Source organism: Pelodiscus sinensis, chromosome 21 (genome assembly GCF_049634645.1).
Source record: "Pelodiscus sinensis isolate JC-2024 chromosome 21, ASM4963464v1, whole genome shotgun sequence".
Taxonomy (NCBI): domain Eukaryota; kingdom Metazoa; phylum Chordata; order Testudines; family Trionychidae; genus Pelodiscus; species Pelodiscus sinensis.
In genome coordinates this window covers 9,783,487-9,805,441 of record NC_134731.1, presented here as the reverse complement: position 1 = coordinate 9,805,441, position 21,955 = coordinate 9,783,487, and the positions used below count along the sequence as shown (strand labels likewise).

At 46.1% G+C, this 21,955-nt stretch overlaps 1 protein-coding gene across 25 annotated transcripts in view; it reads left to right on the top strand.

The window, feature by feature from the left end:
• Positions 1-21,955, top strand: part of MSI2 (musashi RNA binding protein 2) — a 470,472-nt gene that overhangs the window by 426,518 nt on the left and 21,999 nt on the right. For 14 of the 25 annotated variants that reach the window (XM_075904806.1, XM_075904818.1, XM_014581337.3 and 11 more), the window contains one exon: positions 13,285-13,461. The exons of the other annotated variants lie outside the window; for them this stretch is intronic. In XM_075904806.1, the coding sequence (XP_075760921.1) occupies positions 13,285-13,461 (177 nt within the window). The remainder of the gene's footprint in view (positions 1-13,284; positions 13,462-21,955) is intronic. 25 annotated transcript variants of the gene reach the window in all.

Sequence of the window (21,955 nt, the reverse complement as noted above, 5' to 3'; positions counted from 1 at the left end):
GAACTCAGCAGTTTTGTCGACGCTGGTAAACCTCATTTTACGAGGCATAACGCCTTCTGTCGACAGAACTCTGTCGACAGAAGGTGTTATTGCCTGTAACATTGCGTCCAGACTACGGAGTTCTGTCGACAAAGCAGCTTGCTTTGTCGACAGAACTCAATGTGTCTGGACGCTCTTTGTCGACGGAAGTTTTGTCAACAGTATCTGTCGACAAAAATTCCGTCGACAAAACGCGGTAGTCTAGACGTACCCTCAGTCTTTAAGGTGCTGCAAGACTTTTTTTTTTTAAGTGTTTTCATTTGAGGAGTTTTTTTCTGGTAATTATGGCAAAGATTCAGAACCCATCACTCCTCTGAATCAGCACGTGACTGTGTACAAGTCACTTCAGCTTTCTGTACCTCAGTTTCCCTCTCTGTACGATGTGAGGAATATAGAGTGGGGTGAGATACAATTAGCATAGTCAAAGCACCTTGAGAGAAAGTGCCACATGAACACAATGGATTTTTGTAACACCCTGACTTTCACTCCACTGGTTTCAGTTTTTATTTACAGATCTATTTAGGTCTCCATTAACTCTTCCCTAAGGGCTGTACCTTAAGTGTCACTGAAAACAGTGATTGCCTTAACAGTGGTCTCATGATAGCTCCTAGGTGGTCACCGCTGATATTTTGCTCTTACGCTATGCCTGTAGATTGATAGGTCTTCAAATGCCAATGGCAGCATTCACATGGAACAGATCGGCAACTTCTAAGTATTGTAAGGCTAGAACATCAGGGTGCTCTATCTTCTTTAGGTATAATTGTTCAGACAACAGAAGGCCCCTCGCTGGTTTTTGTTTGTTTTGTTTTGTTTTTTTGCTTATAGAAAACTGCAGTTAGGACCTATGGTACCATGGGCAAAATACTGTGTGAGCAACTCGCCTGGAAAACGTGCACCATCTAAGGGCAAAATGGGATTCCTACTCTGATCAGACGATGCTGGTTTCTCCTTACTTCCAGTTGCAGAATAGCATGAAAGGGGGAAGCCTGAAATATTTGTGTAATGTTACTTTTCCACAGAAACAAATGCAGACGTGAATAGAAGGGGCTGGGTTCCAAGAGACGAATTCTCAGTTAAAATGCAGGCCGCACTATGAAGGAGTTTCAGAACCTCTGGCTGAGTTGGATGGATTGATTCCTTTTAGCTTCTCTCTTGGAATGAGGGTTTTATATATATATATATATATATATATCAGCGCAGTTGCCTCGCTCATCATTGCTTGATGTCAGATACATGTTTGGCTAGTTAATTCTAATCAGTTTAATATCTGTGTCATATATAAACTCCCGGAGAAGCTATTCCATAGAATAAGGTTGGGTTTTTTTAACTTCCTTTCCCTTTTCTGTACAATCCTCCCGCATGTTTCCGTATAATGATCCATGGGGGGGGGGGGGGGGTGTGTGTACACACTTTGTATGAAGGGGATGCTTTCAGAGCAGAATGTCAATTATGACTGTGAATTAAAATATTCAGTAAAATAAAGTCCCAGTTTTGTTTTAATTTGGCTCTTCCACTGCCTGTTATTGTACAAAAGGCTTCAATTTAAAATTAACAGAAATGATAGCCAGTTAATGTGTTACAGTGGGAGGCCGAAGTTTCTGTTGCCATGGCAATGGAGTTCGGCTCATTTGTTTTGTAGATGAGTAATTACTACGCAATTAGAGTAGGCTAAAAATAAAGGGGCCCTTTGTTCCCAGTTACTCATTAATATTAATAAAAGGTCTGTCCAGGCTGTGATAAACAATTAATGCAAATGCGGTTGCCCATGGTATGAGTAGCGACAGATTTCTTATTATCCAATAAGAGGTGATCATGCCAAAGAGGTTTGCTCCTTCCTCACTTTAAATAGCAGAATTATTAGTAAATCATTACATGTGAGAGCAAGATCACAGGTAAAATGTTCCCCATTTGCCTCTTGGTAGGGGGGGACTGTAAAGGCTAAGAAGAGACAGAGGCAGGTATGGTCCGAGTCTGTTAGGACTTTCCCCTCAAATTATGTCCTGCACTTTAGTGAGCATTCTCAACCACCCTTGAAACTGATAGGAATTCAGGGGTCTTAGCACATCATAGGATTCAGCTGGAGATCCTGGTGCTACCAACATTTGCATGTTTCACTTGACATCCCAGGGTAGCTCTACTGAGTATAGTCAGTGGGACGATCCACAGCCACCGTCTAAAGCATTTGCAAGATCCGAGTCAAAGACCAGGTTTACAGCCTACATAAACTAAATTTGGCAGCTCCAGCTATGTAGCGTACCTTTAGCAGAGCTTGGCGGTGTCCCCACAGCGGGAGGCTGACAGGAGCAAGTGTTCCCATCAGCCTCCCATTCTCCTTGCAAAAACAGGAGTACTGAATACCAGCGGAGGCCCCCTCTAAGTTCGATTTAGCGAGTCTTAACTAGACTCGTTAAATCGAACTCCGGAAAATCAATGGCAGCAGCGGCAGTCTTCCATGTAGTGTAGACAAGGCCTGAATCAGCAACTTTAAAAGAGCATAGAGATTGAGGGAGCATTGAGTGATAATTTGGGAGCTACAAGAGAGGAACCTGGCCTGAGGTTTGCAAAGGCTCTCAAAGGAAGTTACTTTTAAAAGAAGTTGGTACATAACCCAGTTATGCATATTTGAAAATGCCAGCTCTGAATCCAAAGGCTTGAAAGCCACTTGGCTTATTTCGTGATAAATGCTTCACGGTAGTATGTTAAAAGGAGAGGAAGACATTATCTTGTATTACAGTAATGTCAATATTAGGGGTCATGTGCAAGGATCCTCTTGTGCAAGGCAGGCGACCGACAATCTCTGTGGGCACCTGGAGAAGGAGGGGGGGCTGCACCACACATCTGGAAGGGGCAAGGCCTCAAGCAGAAAGGGCAGGGCTAGGAAGCTGTCCCTCAGCACTGCTCAGAGTGTGCCTCCCCCATCCCTCCCAGTACCATGTAAAGCATGCCACCCAGAGCTCCAGAGGTGATTTAAAGGGCCCATCAGTGGCCAGAGCCCCAGGCTCCTCTGAATCACCTGTCCCCGGGGCCTTTGCCCTTTTGCCGCCCACCCCTGTAGGTGGGCCTGGTGCTAGGTGCTGTACAAACACAGAGATGATCTTTTCCCCCAAACGTTTACAACCTAAACAAACAAAAACCCTAAATACATTTCCTTTGAAATGTAAAGGCATTACAATGAACCGAAGCAGGGGTGGGAAGGAGGAGAGTAGCGAAGGTTCAGAAGAAGTGAAAGAAAACAGTCTTGTACATTTGGCGTAAAGTATCTAAAGAGTTACAATACATTAGATTTTTAAATTCACTTTAAATTCCAATACTGTACTGTGAGATTGGCTCCTCTCTGCAAAATGACTGAAAAGTCAGAACGTATTCACATACATCATGTTTTATTATTATTTATTGATTTATTTGTTTTATTTTATTAGTCTGCTTTGGTTTAACTGATCAGACCTGAGAGTGAGTGCTGAGGAGCTATTTTGGCGTAGAGTATGGACAGTAATTAAATAATTTGGGGATGATGTGGCTAGATGTGTGCTCCGAACCTTTGGCAAAGTGAAGCCCGGTGTTTACAATGGGGCTGTCTAGTCCGCTTTAGAGGCTTTTGTGTCTGCTGGGGTGGAGACCCCATTCCTTCCTTTACTTGTGCTGCTCCTTGGAAACAAACACAAAACATAAACACAGAAAGCTTTCTGGGCTGCTGCTTCCCAGAGTGCCTCTCTTCCCTGAGACGCGGAGAGCACTGTGTGGCAACCTTGGATTGGGGGCAGGGTGTTTCCACATCAAAACAGTATCATACGGTCTGACCAACAGGCGGATCCCTATTCAATTGCACCTGATGGCTGTAGCTAAAACAGGCTCTTTTGAGCTGCTCCTGGCACTGGCAGCAATGCTGTGAGCTGTAGTGTAGAGCACACTGGCATTTGTATCACTTGTCCCCCAGTCGCTGCTCAGAAAAGAGAAGTGACCGTGGGCCGGCAGCCACCTGAGCCCTGTTGGGGGACATCTACACAGCAGGGCTAAACTCGAAATAAGCTACACAACTTGAACTATGCTCACTGCGTAGCTTAGGTCGAAATTGCTTATTTCGACTTTTGGCGCTGTCTACACAGCAGTTATTTCAAAATAGAGCACTCTTCCCCTGACTTCCCTCGCTCCTCAGACAATGAGGGTTACAGGAGTTGGAGTAAGAAGCCCATTATTTCAAATTTAGTTCAAAATAACGGACTTGCTGTGCAGATGTACACTACGTTATTCTGAAATAACACTGTTGTGTAGACATAGCCTTACTCCCAGTAGTGGGAGATTCACCCCTCCACACACACACACACACCAAAAAAGAAGTGAAACCAAGGCTTTAGCATCCCCAATACCTCTGTTTACTTCATTGGAACTCGCCAAAGCTGCAGTGCTCTGCTCCGAGGTGCTCCTGGGAAGTGTCTCAGCAGAGCAGAGAGCATTGTGGGCGGGTTCCCTTTCCCTTATCATGCAACGTGTCTGCCTAGTCAGGTTTGGGTCGCCAGTCCCTTGCGAGCCGGCAGGACTGCTAACCAGTCCGTGTATCCACGCCGCTTGCCTCGGTGCTTGCTGGGAGCTAGAAGGATGTCATCCGGTCGGGAGGTGAGGTGTCGGCCTAGGGTGCCAGATGTTCCTATGGGGAAAACGGCATGAAAATGGCAACTGCATCCCTCCCAAACTGTTTAACTAATGGAGGAGAATGTAGCACAGCCTTTGTAAGGCTGACATTTGTTTGTTGTTAAGGATCTAATTAGAAACATGAGAGGGAGCTGAATGGCTGCTTGCTCGGCTAATTAGCGACATGCACGAAGACCACTTTGAACTTCAAGGACACAAAGCTATTAGCGCTTACATCAAAAATGGATTAAACTTCTGTGCTTTTATAATGATTAAAGATGAGCTGCTCGAGTGGAAATCCTTTTGTAAAGGCTGCGACAAGAGCTGGCTCTCTGATTGCAGTTTCTACAAGTGAAGCTTTGCACGGCCTCTGTGTAGTACCTTGGCCCCATGCGAGAGTGACACCATTAACTTGCAATATGGAAAATGTGATTAGGCAATAAATATTGATCGCTTGCAAAAAATTACAGTTAAGCCAAGACTCGTATTTATTTCGCATGGCACGTAATTGCGGGACTCAGAAGAGACAGGCTTGAGTAGATTGTGTTTTGGGTCTTCTTGCAAATCAGTGCACATCAAGTATTTTTAATACTCCGCCACCATTCCAACAAGCCCATATACAATCTAGGGCTTGAAACAGGCTAACTAGAGTGGTGTTCATCAGTAGTTTCCGCTAGTAGAGTTACTGCTTATTGAGAGCTTCAGAGAGGTAGCCGAGTTAGTCTGTAACAGGAAAAACTTAAAATACAACAAATAGTCTGGTAGCACTTTAAAGACTAACAAAACATGTAGATGGTACCATGATCTGAAGAAGTGGGCTGTGCCCATGAAAGCTCATGATATCATCTACATCAGTGTTTCTTAAACTTTTTAAGACTGAGGAACACCAAACAATAATTTTTTTAAATGAGGAACACCAAGGATTTTTTGTTGAGGAAAAAAAATAGGTCGGGGGAGAAAAAGGGTTGGGGGAATGTTACTGAACAAAAAAAAAGTCACCTGCTTCTTTAAGGGCGGCCATTTTGAAGTCTGTTGTTCTCCGCGGCACACCTCCGACTGCCTCGCAGCACACCGGTGTGCCATGGAACACAGTTTCAGAAACACTGATCTACATGTTTTGTTAGTCTTTAAAGTGCTACCAGACTATTTGTTGTGTTTTAAGTTTTTCGCTTATGGAGAGACTTTTATAACACCTCTTCTTATTGCAACCATGGATTTACTCCCCTCCTACAGCTGTGTTACTGGGATGGGTTGTTTTCCGAGTGCCCTGACTCTCCAATAACATAGCATGGTCTTGGCTTTGCAATGTATCTGCACTTCAGTTGGCTTGTCTTTAGCCCAGCATAGGCAACAGGTGAAGTTCCACCTCCACTACACCAAAGGAAATGTGCTAGCACAGAGTCGAGGGCCATTATGTTGTAACTGGGCCCTGTCTGTAGTTGTATTTGTCATGTAGGTGGGCCCAGTTTAGTTTATATCTGGTGTCTGAGCATGGTTTGGCTCCTTATTAGGGGTGGATTTGAGCCATTTTAATTCTTATTACTATGCCTGAAAGTTGTTCCTGACACGGGAAGAGGGTTAGAAGTATGCCATTCCTCTGATGCATTGTTCGGGTGTAGCCTAGTAACCTCCATGCCGCAAGCTGCCATTTTGCTGTTCTCTTTCCAACACACTGGTGTGCAAAGCTGTTTCCAAAGGGATTGCAGAGTGGGGAACAACTCTTACCCTGTGGCCGAAGATAGGAAAACAACACACAAATGGGACCTCGTTCCTGCTCCTTTAATGCCTTCTGAATGCACAGCTGAGTGTAAGGCCAATACAGCTGCAGGGGAATGGCAGCAGGATGTCACTCTTATTGCATGCCTGACCGGCACACGTCTCACGGTCGCGCCCACGGTGGTGGTGACGTAGGAGGCAGACAGAACAAAGCTTAATTTTTCCTGGGGCAGGACTGAACTTGCTGACAGAAAAATATCGCTGGCTTTTGATTATGAACCGGGGGAGTGGAGGGGGTTACCTGTCTTGGGTAGGGAACTTGCAGAAGGATGCTTGCTTTTAAGCCTACTGAGAAGAGACTGAATAGATGGGCTTTGCAACCTGTATATCTCCATCGTAGGTTTATTGAAGGGAATCTATTCGTATGTTTGTCAGACTATTTGCTTGTCTGAAAAGGCTTGTCTTACGCATCTTCCAACTGGTTACCTGTGAGCTTCTGGATATAGTGTTGTGACCCCATGTGTAGCAATCTTGTTATCGTCAAGAGATTCCCTGGTTTGATGGTTGATCCGAATTTGAAATTTCATAGAGTTTAAGGCCAGGAACAACTGTTAGATCATCTAATCAACCCTATAGTCTATCTATCACAGACTATTAATTTTCACGTGGATACCTATTAAGCCCAAAGACTTTAGCTTGACGGAAACATTTCAGTCCTTAGGAAAATGAACTGTGTGCTGCAGGCAGGGACTAAAGTGTCTAGAAGGAACGGGTCGCTGGCAGAAAGTGATCTTCCGTGTGTGAAGATACACATAGAAGGAGTTAGAGCTTCTAATGCCTGACCACAAAAGAACATACTGTACCGAGCCACATAACTATTCATGGCAGTTGATATGTAGCAAATGGATTTGGATTTGGTAGCAGTGTGTGATGGTTGTTTGCTACTGCAGCAGGTCTGGGAAGAAGTATCTTCTAATGGATCTGAATACAGGACCCAGAGCCAAGAGTGTCAGGGGATTGTTTCAGACTCTGCCACTGATTTGCCTGTGTGACCTTGGCTAGTCACGCGTGGGAATCTAGAACCTCTGAAAACCAGGCTTTCTCTCCCATGAACATAGATGGGAGCTCAGAGCACACCACCTCTGAAAATCACACCGTTAGCCTGTCTTTACTCACCTGTAAAATGGAGAACAATACGTGAAGGTCATGGGGACTGATTAGTTCATGTTTGCATGGGGCTCTAAAGGTACAGAATGAGAAGTCGTATTGTAATCAAATATTGTAGCCACATTTGTAAAGGGTCTGGATAATGATACAATCAGTCATGCATGATAAGTGATAATCAAATCTCATGCTTCAGAACATCATTTGATTACCACAGGGGTCAGGAAGGAGGCCTCTGCCTCACCCCTCACTCAGCCAGTACTGCCCAATCAGCCAGGTGGATAGTGTTTTCATTTCACCTTTCTCTAAAGTGCTTGTGTAATCCACACACCTAGTGGATGTGGCTCACTGTCCCATGTAGTGGCACTTAGACCACTGACAGTGAGAGATGAGCATGAGAGAGCTCTACAGCCTGAGCTGAGAGGCAGCTGGCTTTATAGCTCAAGCTGTAGGGACTCCTGCACTAAGCTCCAGACATCCTAGGTGATGGTTACAAGTGAACCACACCCACTAAGTGTGTAGGTTACACTTGCATATTGACTACTGACCAACACACGACAGATGCAAATGGCTCATGTGCTCCTTCAGCTAAATTCTGTTCCTGAGCCTTGTGATAGATAGCTGATGTTAGACGAAGGCCAAAAGATCTCTGAATGCAGATGGCTGCTTGTGGTCATCTCGTGTCTTCACACATGAAATCTCTTTACCTTTTATTTTAGCATCTGTAACTACCAACGTTGCCCAGCTCCTTTTCAAATCCAGCGGCAGCACTTGACTCTCAGCCACTACCTCGCTCTTTACACCTTGAAAGCACAATATAAGTATTCATGAGTGGAAGCTACTCCTTGTGAGAGAGGAATGGTCTCTCTCTTCTGATCCCTTTACCGCAATGTTAGGGGCTATTTGGGATATTAACCTGCATGTGCAAAGATGAGTGTGTTAGGGATGTTAGATAGCGGGTACCCGCATGGAATCTTATCGGTTGCACCACTATTCAGTAGTCCCCGGGGGCGGGGGAGCAGCCAGTGCACTCTCAGCCCCACTCCCAGGGAGCCCCCTGCCACCCCGCACGAAGGGACAGCAGCCCCTGTCCACAGGGGTTCCAAGCTCCCCGTGGACAGGGGCTGCTGCGGGAGGGTGGTGCATGAGGGCGGGGGAGCAGACGAGCTGCTGCTGCAAAGAAGCCTCTGCCCATGGTGTCCCAAGCTGGCCGTGGACAGAGGCTAGTCCGACAGTAGCCCCTGTTCATGGGGGGTCCCAGTGGCATGCAGAGCAGCCTCTGTCCACGAGGAGTTCAAGCCTGCCGTGGAATGAGGCTGCTTTGCAACAGCCTCCCCTGCCACCCCGGGGGGCAAGTGACACTGAAGAGCCAGTGCTGGGGGGAACCAGCTTTTAAACCGGTTCCCGCCAGCACCGGCTCGTGCCTCTCCCAGCCCTCCCCCACGTCCCGTTGCATCTGATACAGAAGCAACAGGGGGTGGGGGAACAAGATTCACTGATAACCCTAGGCTTATCGGTTAATCATACAGTCAACTACTCATTGACATCCTAGAGCGTGTAGGGTCGTGCGTGCAGGCTATCTGAAGTGACTAATGGTTTTAGGTGCGCAGCTTGAGATCTGCTCTCTGAAAACCACTAGAGGAACATGATTTTCAGAGAGCAGATCTCAGCAATTTCTGAAAATCAAGTTCTTTTATGGTCTGTCTAATTGGTCAATTACAAATGGAGGCACCTTAGTTACACTTGAAAATATAGGCCATGTATGTGTATGCCTCTATTATAATCTTATATTATCTTGTTAAGTTTGCAGATGATACCAAGCTAGGACAGGTTGCAAGTGCTTTGGAGGATAGAGTCAAAAATCTGAATGATCTGGACAAACAAGAGAAATGGTCTGAGGTAAACAGGATGAAGTGAAATAAGGACAAATGCAAAATACTCCACTTAGGAAGGAACAATCCATTTCACACATACAGAATGGGAAGTGACTGTCTAGGAAGGAGTACAACTGAAACGGATCTAGAGGTCATAGTGAACCACCAACTAAATCTGAGCCAGCAGTGTGACAGTGTTGCTAAAAAAGCAAACATGATTCTGGGATGCATTAACAGGAGTGTTGTGACCAAGACATGAGAAGTCATTCTTCCGTTCTGCTCTGTGCTGATGAGGCCTTAATTGGAGTATTGTGTCCAGTTTGGGGCACCACATTTCAAGAAAGATGTGGAAAAATTGGAGAGGGTCTAGAGTAGAGCAACAAAAATGATTAAAGGTCTAGAAAACATGAGCTATCAGGGAAGGCTGAAGGAACTGGGCTTGTTTAGTTTGGAAAAGAGAAGACTGAGAGGAGACACGATAGTGGTTTTCTGGTATCTAAAAGGGTATCACAAGAAGGAGGGAGACAAATTGTTCTCCTTGGCCTCTGAGGATAGGACAAGAAGCAATGGGCTTAAACTGCAGCAAGGGAGGTTTAGGTTGGACATTAGGAAAAATTTCCTAACTGTCAGGGTGGTTAAATACTGGAATAAATTGCCCAGGGTGGTTGGAGGTAGGGAGGATGGAATCTCCATCTCTGGAGATATTCAAGAGCAGGTTAGACAGATACCTGTCAGGGATGATCTAGACCAGTGTTCTCAACCAGTGGTACAGCTATCCTTAGGGGTACTCGAGAGGAGTCTGGGGGGTACATCAACATAACTGAAATTTGGAGAAAACTGAATTTTTGTGTTAAGTTTTACAGCGCTTTATTATTTTTGTACTTTTTACACTCAAAAATTTCATTACCTACCCGGCTACGATTAAGTTGTTTAAACAAGTGTGTTGCAATGGTTGAGAAAAAATGTGTGTGTCTGAAAACTGTAGGTACTGGGGGTACTTATAATTTTTTTTAAAGGGATACATTATAAAAAAAAAAAAAAGTTGAGAAACACTGATCTAGACAGTGCTTGGTCCTGCCATGAGGGCAGGGGACTGGACTTGACCTCTCTAGGTCCCTTCCAGTTCTAAGCATTCTACGATTCTACAGTTCTAGCCTAACTCTCTATACAAGCACCTAAGAAAACCAGAGCTGGAGCACAATCAGAACTTCGGATGAAAATATTCATAGGAACCCTCAATTCAAATGCCCCTCCAAAACTGGGAAAGCTCTGCCCCAGAACCCAGTTTTGTAGGTTGGATCCCGCCCTCAAACCATAAACGCGTCCGACATGTTATTTTAAGAGACTAACAGTCAAGCTGTAACATCTTAAAACGGTGGCCCATTGTCTCTGGGAATGTGATGCTTGAACATTGCGGCTGTCACATTTCCTCTTCCATTTCATTTATGCCCAGCTCCTGGGGTAGCAGAGTTCCTTGCTGAACTCTTCTCCCTGATGTGCCACTCCAGTATCTACTTTCATCTGTATCGGCAGCAGTAAATGTTGTTGTGTCATTTACTCCTTCGAGCAGGGAGATGTGTTTGCAGCATGTTACATGAATTTTTCATAAAGATAAAAAACGGCCTAATCTTGTGAGCTTTAAGTCTCAGTAGCGGGTAATGGCTTTGATTTAAAGCGGTTTGTCTTAATGATAGTTATATTGAAAATTTCCTGCTGCTTTCAAGCACGTGTCATTATTATCATAAACACTAATGGTGGTAGTGTCTGCCAAATTGTGCGTGGCTGCCTGATAGGAACGGGGAGAGGGGGAATCATCCAGACATTAGAAAGCTAGATCAACAAGTTGTCAGGGAGCATGGCTGTGCAGAAAGCAACCTCCAGGGTTAATAGGATAAAGCAAGACCGGAGAGGAACTTGCAGAAAAGAAAGTTGATTGGAAATGACAGGCGTCGGGTGAGAAAGAACCATTGGAAAATGCTTGGCGTGAAATCAGAAGGAAATTTCGGCCAAGGAAGAACTAGGTTATAAAAAGAGAGGGGAGGGGAGGAAGGAAGTAATTTCCCAGGCAGCTCCCTCCCCAGCTGCCCACACCTTTTCATTCTCAGCATGAAAGCCCTTAGCTGCTTTTCGGCGTACCCTGGCTTGACTTTGCTGCTGGAGCCAGCCTTTAATTAGCCAACCCGGCAGATGTCTGTGCTACAATCAGGAGACATTTCTGCAGCATTTGCAGTTGTACCCAAGTTTGCTTTAATCTAGCTTGATCAAATATGATCTAGCATGTACTCAGGGTTCTGGGTAGACAGGGCAAGCCCTTGCAGCTTCCCATACAGTCCTGGCTTCAGAGCTTTTTGGCACTCAAGCTGGCTTTGATCTAGAGATGACACCTCCAGACTGCAGGGTAGGCATACCCTGATATCAAGGGGCCTCTTCTGCTCGGCAGCCGATGAGACAGTAGATGTTAAATGTAATGTAATTTCTTTGCTTTCCTGTTGTGTTCCCCCTACATTTTCTTCGCCTGTTATTGTAACCACAAGCTGAGGCCTGCTTTGGTTTTTTAGTTTGAAACCAATTATAATTGTGGAAGAGCAGCAGGTTTGCAGGTGATGGAAATGTTTTCTGCGAGTGGCAGCTTGTGCTTTGTAATGCAAAAAGTAAACAATCATTTCCTCCTTTTAATTATTTTTTAGTACTGTTATTTTTAAAAGGTCTCAAAACTCCTCAGCTTGAAGGAAGGAACTTGTAACCTGATTTGTAAAATATGTACAGGAGGTGTTTACATAGGAATGTTTTGTTACTTCTGTTCTTTAAACTTAACTCGCTCTCTGCTCCTTGCGTGGCACCCCAGGTAACAGAAGGGTGTGTTTACACTGCAGAGCTTAACTCGAAATAAGCTACCCAAGTTGAGCTATGTCAATTGCGTATCTTATTTCGAATTAGGGAGCGTCTACACAGCACTTATTTCAAAATAGAGCACTCTTCCTCCGACTTCCCTTACTCCTTCTGCAATGAGGGTTCCAGGAGTCGGAGTAAGAAGTCTTCCAGCTTGACAGTATTTTGACACTATCTCAAAATAACTGCCTGCCGTGTAGACATGGAGTAAGTTATTTCGGACTAGCGCTAGTTATTTCAAAATAGTGTTGCAGTAGAGATGTACCCAGAGTCAGCTTTTTGGATAGCACATCTATTAATGTGAGACTGGTGCTGAATGTGTACTGGCCAGATTCTGCTTTCAGCTGTCCCAGTGTGAATGCAAATCAACTCCACTGACATTAGCTGTTGTTCTGGATTTACACTGGTGGAACTGAGAGCTGACTCTTGCTCTGATTGTTGGTCATTAGATCAAAAAGGGGGTAGATATTAGTTCATTGCTCAGAAGAGACAGATGCATGCTTTGGGATGGGTGTGTTCACACACACACATTCGCACACACACACAGTATGCAGATTTCTATGCACATGTATTTCTAATGGGAGCGAATGGAAACTTACATGGATAAATTACAGCTGAGGTAGTTCTGGTTGGCTCACTTCTCCTTTCAACTACTCCTCTCTATATGCAATGTATTTCTTCCTGTAATAACTGGGGCACTGTATTTCATTCGAATGTATTGTGGGAAAAGAACTCATCTGGTGGTTTCCCTAAAATGGAGGTTTTCTTTGTTTCCTCATGCCCTGACTGCAATAAGTAGCCTTGAGTTCCTCTAATCAAATTTTGCACAATTCTTCTTCCAATTTTAGTTTTTACTTTTCAGTTTCTTGTATTTATAACTGTAAAAAAAAAAAGGAAAAGCACAGTATTTAACATTGAAAAGACTAATATAAGAAAGAATCCAGTATCCACAATGATAGAGTCACTGTATCTCCAGGGATCCCCGATTATGGTTTCTATTCTTCGCCCGGTGACCAACGGGCCCCGTTATCGTACGCGGACTATGGTTCCATGGGGCCTCGAGTGGCTCAGATGCTTCGTAGTGAGCACGCTGCTTCAGCGAGTAACTCCCCCCTCCACCACCTTCCCAGCCCGGATCAGTTTAAGAGCCCAGGTTTGTATAGCCTTTCATTCCTTTGGGGGAAACAAAAACTGATATACCTCACCTATTGAATGGTGCACAAAAGCAGGCCTGCATGTCTCGGCTATGGAACTTCACTTTAGCCCTTTACTTGATTCCACTATTTTTGATTGACTTTGCTTTAACCCGTAAGGACAGGGTGAGAGGCACCTGGACTTGATCCAAATCCCACTGGAGTCAATGACAACCTGATAAGATGGAGTATTGGTATTCGGGTTCTCATGCTTCATTGGTGAGGACCATACAAATACCTGGATAGATACATAGTCTTTTCAGTTACTTCAGTGGGCTTTAGATCAGACCCTTAATTGAGTTGAAATGTGAGGGTTTCACTCTGTTTTATTGCTTTTTCATAGATTTTGAACTCTTAGTTTTTAACTAAGCAAGTTTCTCAGCTGCGTCAGGAAAATATATTTTGCCTAATGTTAAATGTAGAATGGCTGTATCTATATAACAACTGTTTTATACCTGTGTAAATAGCTCATCTTGTTTGGAAATATTATGCACTTTAATAGTGCTTCCAAGTGTCATCAGGTGTAATTTATTTCCACAGTACCCAAAAGCCTTAAATGGATTGATACTAATTCCTATATCATGCAAATTTCCCACGTAAGAGTAATCTTATGGCTAAATCTTTTAGTGCTTCTTCGTGTGTTGGTCCCTATGTGGGTACGCATGCACACCATGTGCCTGACTCTGGAATTTTCTTACAAGCAATGTCCACTAGCCCATATGTGTGCCATAGTGCTCCTCGTGCTCCAAACTGAGGATATATCACAAGTGGTGTGGGCCAATGTTTCCCTAGAGACTTTCTAAGCTGGATCTCCGGTTGTATTACCCTTTGTTTTCAGCTACCTTGAGTTTACTTTCTAAAGGTGTGAGGGTGTAACCCACACACCTTCTGGGTGTAGCGTACTATCCATGTAGTGCAGTGGTTCTCAAAGTGTGGTCTGTGGATCACTAGGTGTCCGTGACCATCTTGTAGGTGGGCCACAGGTTCGGGGCTCCCCCCCCCCACACACACACACAGCAGGGAGCCTGCATCAGTGCACCAGCCCCTTGCCTCCACTGTGAGGCTGGAGCATCAGTGCTGGCTTCCTGCTGCAGGGAGGAGGGGGGTGAGCCTTGCAGGCTAGGCCCAGCTTGCGGAGGAAGGAAGCAGCTCTGCACTTCCCCTTCCCCTGGCCGGAGGAAAGGCAGCACAGGAAGCCGCTTGCCTGGAGGCTTTCCCTGCTGCTCCCATTGGTCAGAATCACAGCCAATGGGAGCAGCAGGAAGGGGGGCTTGGGAGTGGCGGGAGGCATGGAGCCAGGTAAGTGCCCCCACCCCCTCATGCCCAGATGCTGCGCCTCCATCCCCTTCACACACACACCCTTCCTCTCAGTTACCCCCTTCAGCCTACTCCTGCACCCTACTTCCCAGCCAGACCCCACACCTCCCACCTCCCTCTGCACCTGTTTTGTCATGAGTGGTTGGCTGGTGGTCTGCCAAAAGGTCTGTGTTGAGCGCGGTGGGCCGCAGGCCAAAAAGTTTGAGAACCACTGCTCTAGTGGCACCGAGTCCACTTAGAGAGAACAATGAGTCTGGTCTACAGCCTTAGCTAGCAGCTTTTAGCTGATGGGTAGAAGCTCATGCACTGTGCTCCTGAGGTTCCCAGGTTCTCTTCTCTGTGTCGGCATTACAAGTGGGGGTTTGTCTTGGATTTCAGCTGGAAAGTTGAAGCTCAGGATGCCCTTCCTTTGCTAGGGAAAGTATGTAACCCACACACCTGCTGGGTGTGGTTCACTGTCCCACCTACTGGCACTGAGACCACTTACAGAGAGAATAATGAGTCTGATCTATTCATTAGCTGAGAGCCAGATGGTCATCAAGTCCAGCCCCCTCTCCAAAGCAGGACCAACCCCAACTAAATCAACCCAGACAGGACTTTATCAAGTCTGGACTTGAAAACCTCTAAGAGTGGAGATTCCACCACCTCCCTAGGTAACCCATTCCAGTGCTTCACCACCCTCCTAATGACATAGTTTTTCCTAATATCCAACCTAGACCTCCCCCACTGTAACCTGAGACCATTGTTCCATGTTCTGCCATCTGTCACTTCTGAGAACAGCCTCTCTCTTTCCTCTTTGGAACCTTCCTTCAGGGAGTTGAAGGCTGCTATCAAATCCCCCCTCACTCTTCTCCTCTGCAGACTAAAATAACCCAAATCCCTCAGCCTCACGTACTTTTACCAGAGGTGAGTAGGGCAGCTAGGGGGTGCTCTCTGCATGCCTTTATGAGACATTAGGCCCCAGTCTGGGTATCCAATGCGGATCCAGCTTTGGGGACAGCAGCACCACAGTCAGTTATCACTTCTGTATCCTCGTACTTGCCTCCTGTTTGATTGCTCCGTCTAAATATCCCACATGTGAGATACACATAGGGACCATCACTCGAAAAAGACGTGGAGGTGACTTACCTGTAAATGAAGATTCTTTGAAAAGGGTGGTCCCCATATGTATTCCACTACTTGCCCTCCATCCCCCTCTGCTCTGGATTGTTTGGACTGCAATAAGAATGGGAAGCCACACCCTTTCTCCGCCCCACCCTTTCTCCGCCCCACCCTTTCTCCGCCGCACAGCACTAACGGACTGTGCTTTGCAAAAAGAATTGCCCACTCGTGCGCATTGTGTGCAAGCATACCCATGTGTGAAATTCACGGAGGGCCCACACATCCCAAAGACCCTCCAGCTACAGGTAAGTAAAGTAACCTCCATTTTTCCCTCTACCCCTTCTTTGTATGTATTGAATTTGGGTGAGCTGAGTTGAGTCGGGTGACATTTATTTGCCCGACTTGGTCATGCTTTAACTAATGCCCTTTCCCCCTCGAAGAGGCTCTCTGAATCCCCCTTCGAGGAATACACCATATGCTAAGGCAAATGTCATAATGAGTCATGACTTAGAAATTTCGCAACTCTTTATCGAAAGAGAGTTTATCTTTCAGTGGTGACCTTTCTTGTCCAACACTGGATTAATTTGTGAGCAGGCTCTGTGTTAACATGGCAGTTCATAGGACAAAGCACCAGATAAGCTAGCCTCAGCTTTCTCCCTGTCATTGCTCCTAGCAGAATGTTTTGTAGAATTATGAGTCTCCACCTTCTTAGCATGTCTTGAACTGCTAGGATTATTATGTAAGCTCCAGCTAGTGGCTCCTTCATGTAAATCAGGTGTTGAGAGAACCGCCCTTTGAAAAGTACATTCCTGCACATTAAGAGTTGGTTTAAAAAGCTTCTTTAAAAGGGAACAAGGATGATTTAATGGTCAAATCTCGGTTATACGAAAAACTGCCCTGAAGTTGTAGAAGTTTTTAAAATCCTCCTTCATTATTATTTCAGTGAAAAGGAACTGGTTTCTGTAGATATTGGTGTAGGAATGTGGAAATCACTGAGGATACATCAGGAGGGAGTGTAATGATGATAAACTTGTATTTTTGTAGCACCAAATGCATCCTAGGGAGCTTGGGAAATTTAGCGCCACGAATTGTACAATAAACTGTGCGATGCACAAAGATGAATCACAGGAGATGTAGTCGCCTCTGGTGAAAAGCAGCCATTGTTGAAAAGCATCTGACAAGGCTACCCCATAGTTGAGTCCAGGAAGTGAAGCAAACGATATCTAGCTGATAGCCACGTGCCAAACAAGCCCCACCCTCTTTAGCTGTCTGAGATCTGACTTGCTGTGCAGCTAGAGTGAACACAGTAGTGAAGAGGGGCTGTCCCCACTTTAAGGAAGGATGCAAACTAGCGTTCCCTGTAAGCTGGGTGCTTGTGCGGCCATTCAGGAGAGATTCTCATGCTGCCCAGCTGATTAACACAGATCCCACAGCTAGGTTTTGGTTTCTCTTGGTACCACATATGCTTCTGTGCACATAAAAAATGTCTTCTACACATGGATGGAAACAATTAGAAGGAACATTGGTGCAAACACTCTTATTTTGATATGGAGGGAGCTTATTTTGGCTTAGCTCAAACCAGCGGTTCTCAACCAAGGGCACACATACCCATGGGGATGTACACAAGTCTTCCAAGGCATAATCAATTAATCTAGGTATTTGCCTAATTTTACAGCAGGCTGCGTAAAAAGCACAAGCGAAGTCAGTACAAACTAAAATGTCATATAATGACTTGCTTATACCAAACTGCTCAAGATAGTTAAGACCAAAGCAAACTGTGAAGAGTTTCAAAAAGATCTCACCAAACTAAGTGATTGGGCAACAAAATGGCAAATGAAATGTAATGTTGATAAATGTAAAGTAATACACATTGGAAAAAATAATCCCAACTATATATACAATATGATGGGGACTAATTTGGCTACAACTACTCAAGAGAGAGATCTTGGAGTCATTGTGGATAGTTCTCTGAAAACATCCACTCAATGTGCAGCAGCAGTCAAAAAAGCAAATAGAATGTTAGGAGTAATTAAAAAAGGGATAGAGAATAAGACAGAAAATATCTTATTGCCTCTATATAAATCCATGGCATGCCCATATCTTGAATAGTGTGTATAGATTTGGTCACCTCATCTCAAAAAACATATATTGGCATTGAAAGAGGTTCAGAAAAGGGCAACAAAAATTATTAGGGGTTTGGAACAGGTCCTATGTGAAGAGAGATTAAAAAGATTTGGACTTTTTGGCTTAGAAAAGAGGAAACTAAGGGGGGATATGATAGAGGTCTATAAAATCATGACTAGTGTGGAAAAAATGAATGAGGAAAAGTTATTTACTTATTCCCACAATATAAGAACTAGGGGTCACCAAATGAAATTAATAGGCAACAGATTTAAAACAAACAAAAGGAAGTTTTTCTTCACTCAGCGCACAGTCAACCTGTGGAACCCCTTGTCAGAGGATGCGGTGAAAGCTAGAACTTTAATTGTCGGCAGACAGGATACTGTGACCCAGTATGGCCTTTCTTATGTTCTTATGCTGCTCTATAGGCCGTACACTGAAACGGAAGTACAATATTTATATTCCTCTTGATTTATTTTATAATTATTTGGTAAAAATGAGAAAGTCAGCCGTTTTCCAGTAATGTGCTGTGGCACTTTTGTATTTTTATGTCTGACTTTGTAAGCAAGTGGTTTTTAAGTGAGGTGAAACTTGAGGGTCAGCAAGACCAATTAAACTCCTGAAAGGGGCACAGTCGTCTGAAAAAGTTGACAACCACTGGTTTAAACTGATTCCTACTTGTTTTAAAGTGTCCCAGAATAAATCTGATTTAAACTAAATGAGGCGTGTCCACACAGGGAACCAGTTTATCCACATCAGTTTAAAATCATTCCATTAGCTTAACCAGTGCAAACTCTGCATGCCAACAAAACCAATGGGTAGGTGTACACTAGCAGATGTAAAGTGCTGGCAGTTAGCGCACTCACAGAGGGCTGCAGGGAAACTGCTTTTGGGCATTCACATGGTCAGCTGCCAGTAGGGTAGCCTGACCGCCCTTGCAGTGACATTTGGAGCACTGAACTCTGAACAGCTCTCCTATAGAATACCTCCTCCTCCTCACACTGAGTCTTGTGGAGGGGAGTCTGCAGAGCATCCTGGGTCGTTTCCCAGTGCCCCATGATGCATTGCTTCGCATCCCAGCAACCCCTGTGCTCCCATCCTCATTTGGTGCCATCTTGCAGTGGCTCTTGTGCTGCACTCTCTGCCTCTTCGACCGGCGAGAATGGATCTCAGTCCACTGGAGAAAATGCAGTGGGGTCTCACTAATACGTCCCGCGTGCAGTCGAGTTGTTCCTTCAACAACAAAGGGAAGCAGAGAACTCTGACATTGATCCTGCCATGCACAGTAGCTACGACCCAAGATTGCTTGTGGGGTTCACGGAGGGGCTGACCTACATGGAATGCTGCTTTTGGGCTCAGGAAACAAGCACTGAGTGGCAGGATCACATCGTCGTGCAAACCTGGGATGATGAGCAGGGTCTGCAGAACTTTTGGATGAGGAAAGGCCTTTTTGTGGGACATGAGGATGAGGCTGCTCTGCCGGGGAAGAAGCCCATGGCAATTGCACAGTGGAAGCCGGCTACTCCAGACTGCGACCAATTGGGTGCCAATCCGTTTGGAGTGGGGGAAGTTGGCCGTTGGACTCGTGTTGATGGAAGCGTTCAGGGCCATTCATCGCATCCTGCTCCCTAAGACTGCGACTGTGGACAACCTGCGTGGCATTGTGGGTGGCGTTGTCCACATAGGCTTTCCTAACAGCGGACAGGTGATAAATGGCACGCATACTCCAATTCTGGCACCGGAATACCTATGCTCCTTCTACAGTAATCAGAAGGGGGATTTCTCCTAGGACTTGTGGATTATTGTGGGAGCTCCACGGACATTAATACAGGCTGGTCCAGAAAGGTGCATGATGCACACACCTTTCAGAACACAGGCCTGTTCAGGAAACTGCAAGCAGGGACTTTCTTCCAGACCAAAAGATCGCTGTAGGGCAGCGATGGTCAACCCAAGCTAGTGAGTGGGTCGCATGAGTGGCCCTCCCTTCATCTCAGTGGGGAGCAAGATGGTTTCCTGGGATAGGGCAGTTTTTCTAACTGTGCTTGAGTGGCTTAGAATTTGCGGGGTGTGCCGAGTGAAATGTAGCAGCGCTTTGATTGGATTCAGAAGATGTGCATGGCTCTCATAGTCAACGTTGAGTGTAATTGGTATGCACCTCGGTTCCCATGCATGTCACTTGAGTAATACTGGTAGGAAAACAAAGTGTCTTACCAGCCACACACAGAACCCTGCTGAGCCGGCCGATGGCCCATGGGTCTCTTTGTGATCCTGAGAGAGCTCACCTCCCCTGAATGCCATGGCACAATACACGGGGCGCCTTAGCAGCAGCAAGGAGCGGCTCAGCAATAGACTGAGCAAGTGCAGAATGACAGTTGCGTCTGCGCTTGGCCAGCTAAAAGTCTGGTGGCGATGTCTGCATGGGAAGCTGGGCCTGGCTGAAGGGAATGGCGACGGCTTCCTTTAGGGCTGCACCACTGTGGCTTAGTGCGTGGAGGCTGCATTTGAACAGCCAGTGACCAGGGCTATGGGGCATAGCACGGAGCTGTAAGGACCAGGTGGTCTTGAGGCAGCAATTTGACAATGAAAGCCTGTCATATTTGTTGCCATGCACGAGAGTACAGGGGTTATTGTGCTAGTAGGTGACTGTGATTGCTCAGTGCAATGCACGGGCTAGAAAAATACCTGTTGCCTTGCTTGGCTATGCTTGGTTTCATTTAATGAAATAAAGATTGCTTGCAAACAACAAAAAATAATGTGTATTAAAAACCAACCACCCTAGGAGAGAGACACCCAGCAGAACACAGCTGCGCTTTGTGGGGTAGGAGAAGGCCCTGGCAGGTTTACAGACTTATAGATGTCACACGCAGCCTGGCTGTTTGGGCTACGTTGGGTGGGGACGGGGATGGGGTAGGTACTGGGGAGAGTCTGTGGGGCTGGATGGGGTTGGTGTGGGATGCAGCAGGTGCTGCCTGGAGAAAGGATGGTGGCCCAACTGTTGGCGGTGACATGGGGCCGCGTGGGAAAGGGTGTTAGGACTCACGTGGCAGGGGAGGGCGGGCGCAGAGCTGCTCCGTCGGCAGTGCTTGAGCGCCTGGCGTGCGTCTGCTCTGGGCGCCGCGTCCTTCCATTCCCTCCTCTCGATGTCCCACCACCGCTCCTTCAGTTCAGGCTCTTCAGCAGCAGACGGCAGCATGAGAGTGCGCAGCGGGTCCTCCTTGCTTGTCCGAGGCCGCCTTCAAATTCTGCGCGCCCGTTCAGCCAGTGATGGCAAGGCAGGCTGGGATCCCCAGGTGACACCCGTGAAGCCAAAATGCAGCATTTCCCAGGAGCACCGTTGAAAACCCTTGACAAGAGCCACACCCCGACCGTTTTTAAACACTAGCCCTGTCCTCACGCCTGTCACTAAGGGGCTGTCCTGAGGCGAGTGCACACAAGGCACGAGATCCCCAAAAGGGTGAGTAACCACAGGGGCAGGGGAATTCATTGTGTCAGGGCCTTACTCTGGCACTTGTATCTTGGGGGAGCCAACGTTGCAAGTGGGGGTGGGGCGTAGGGTCATTACTGGCCACACACATTCCACAGGCTGGGATCATCCTGCGAGATTCCCTCTTCTGGTTATTCTCCGCAGCGAGGTAAGTCTCCTGCGAGATTGCGGCTCCTGCCACGGCCCCTTTGCAGCAATGGTCCTTCCCTTCCCCCACCCCCCGTGATGGCACAGTGGCATGGGGATGTTAGCCTGGATGGGTCAAGGAACAAAGCAGCTCTGCCAAAGAACCTGCGGCAGTGACTTGCCCACTGTCACCATGAGATTGTCGTGAAGATCTCTGACTACCGTGAAGCGAGAGAGTCTGTCAGTAGCCTGTTCCGCCTCTCAGACCAGGCATGAGTTGATACAAGTACCGCACGGACCCCAGG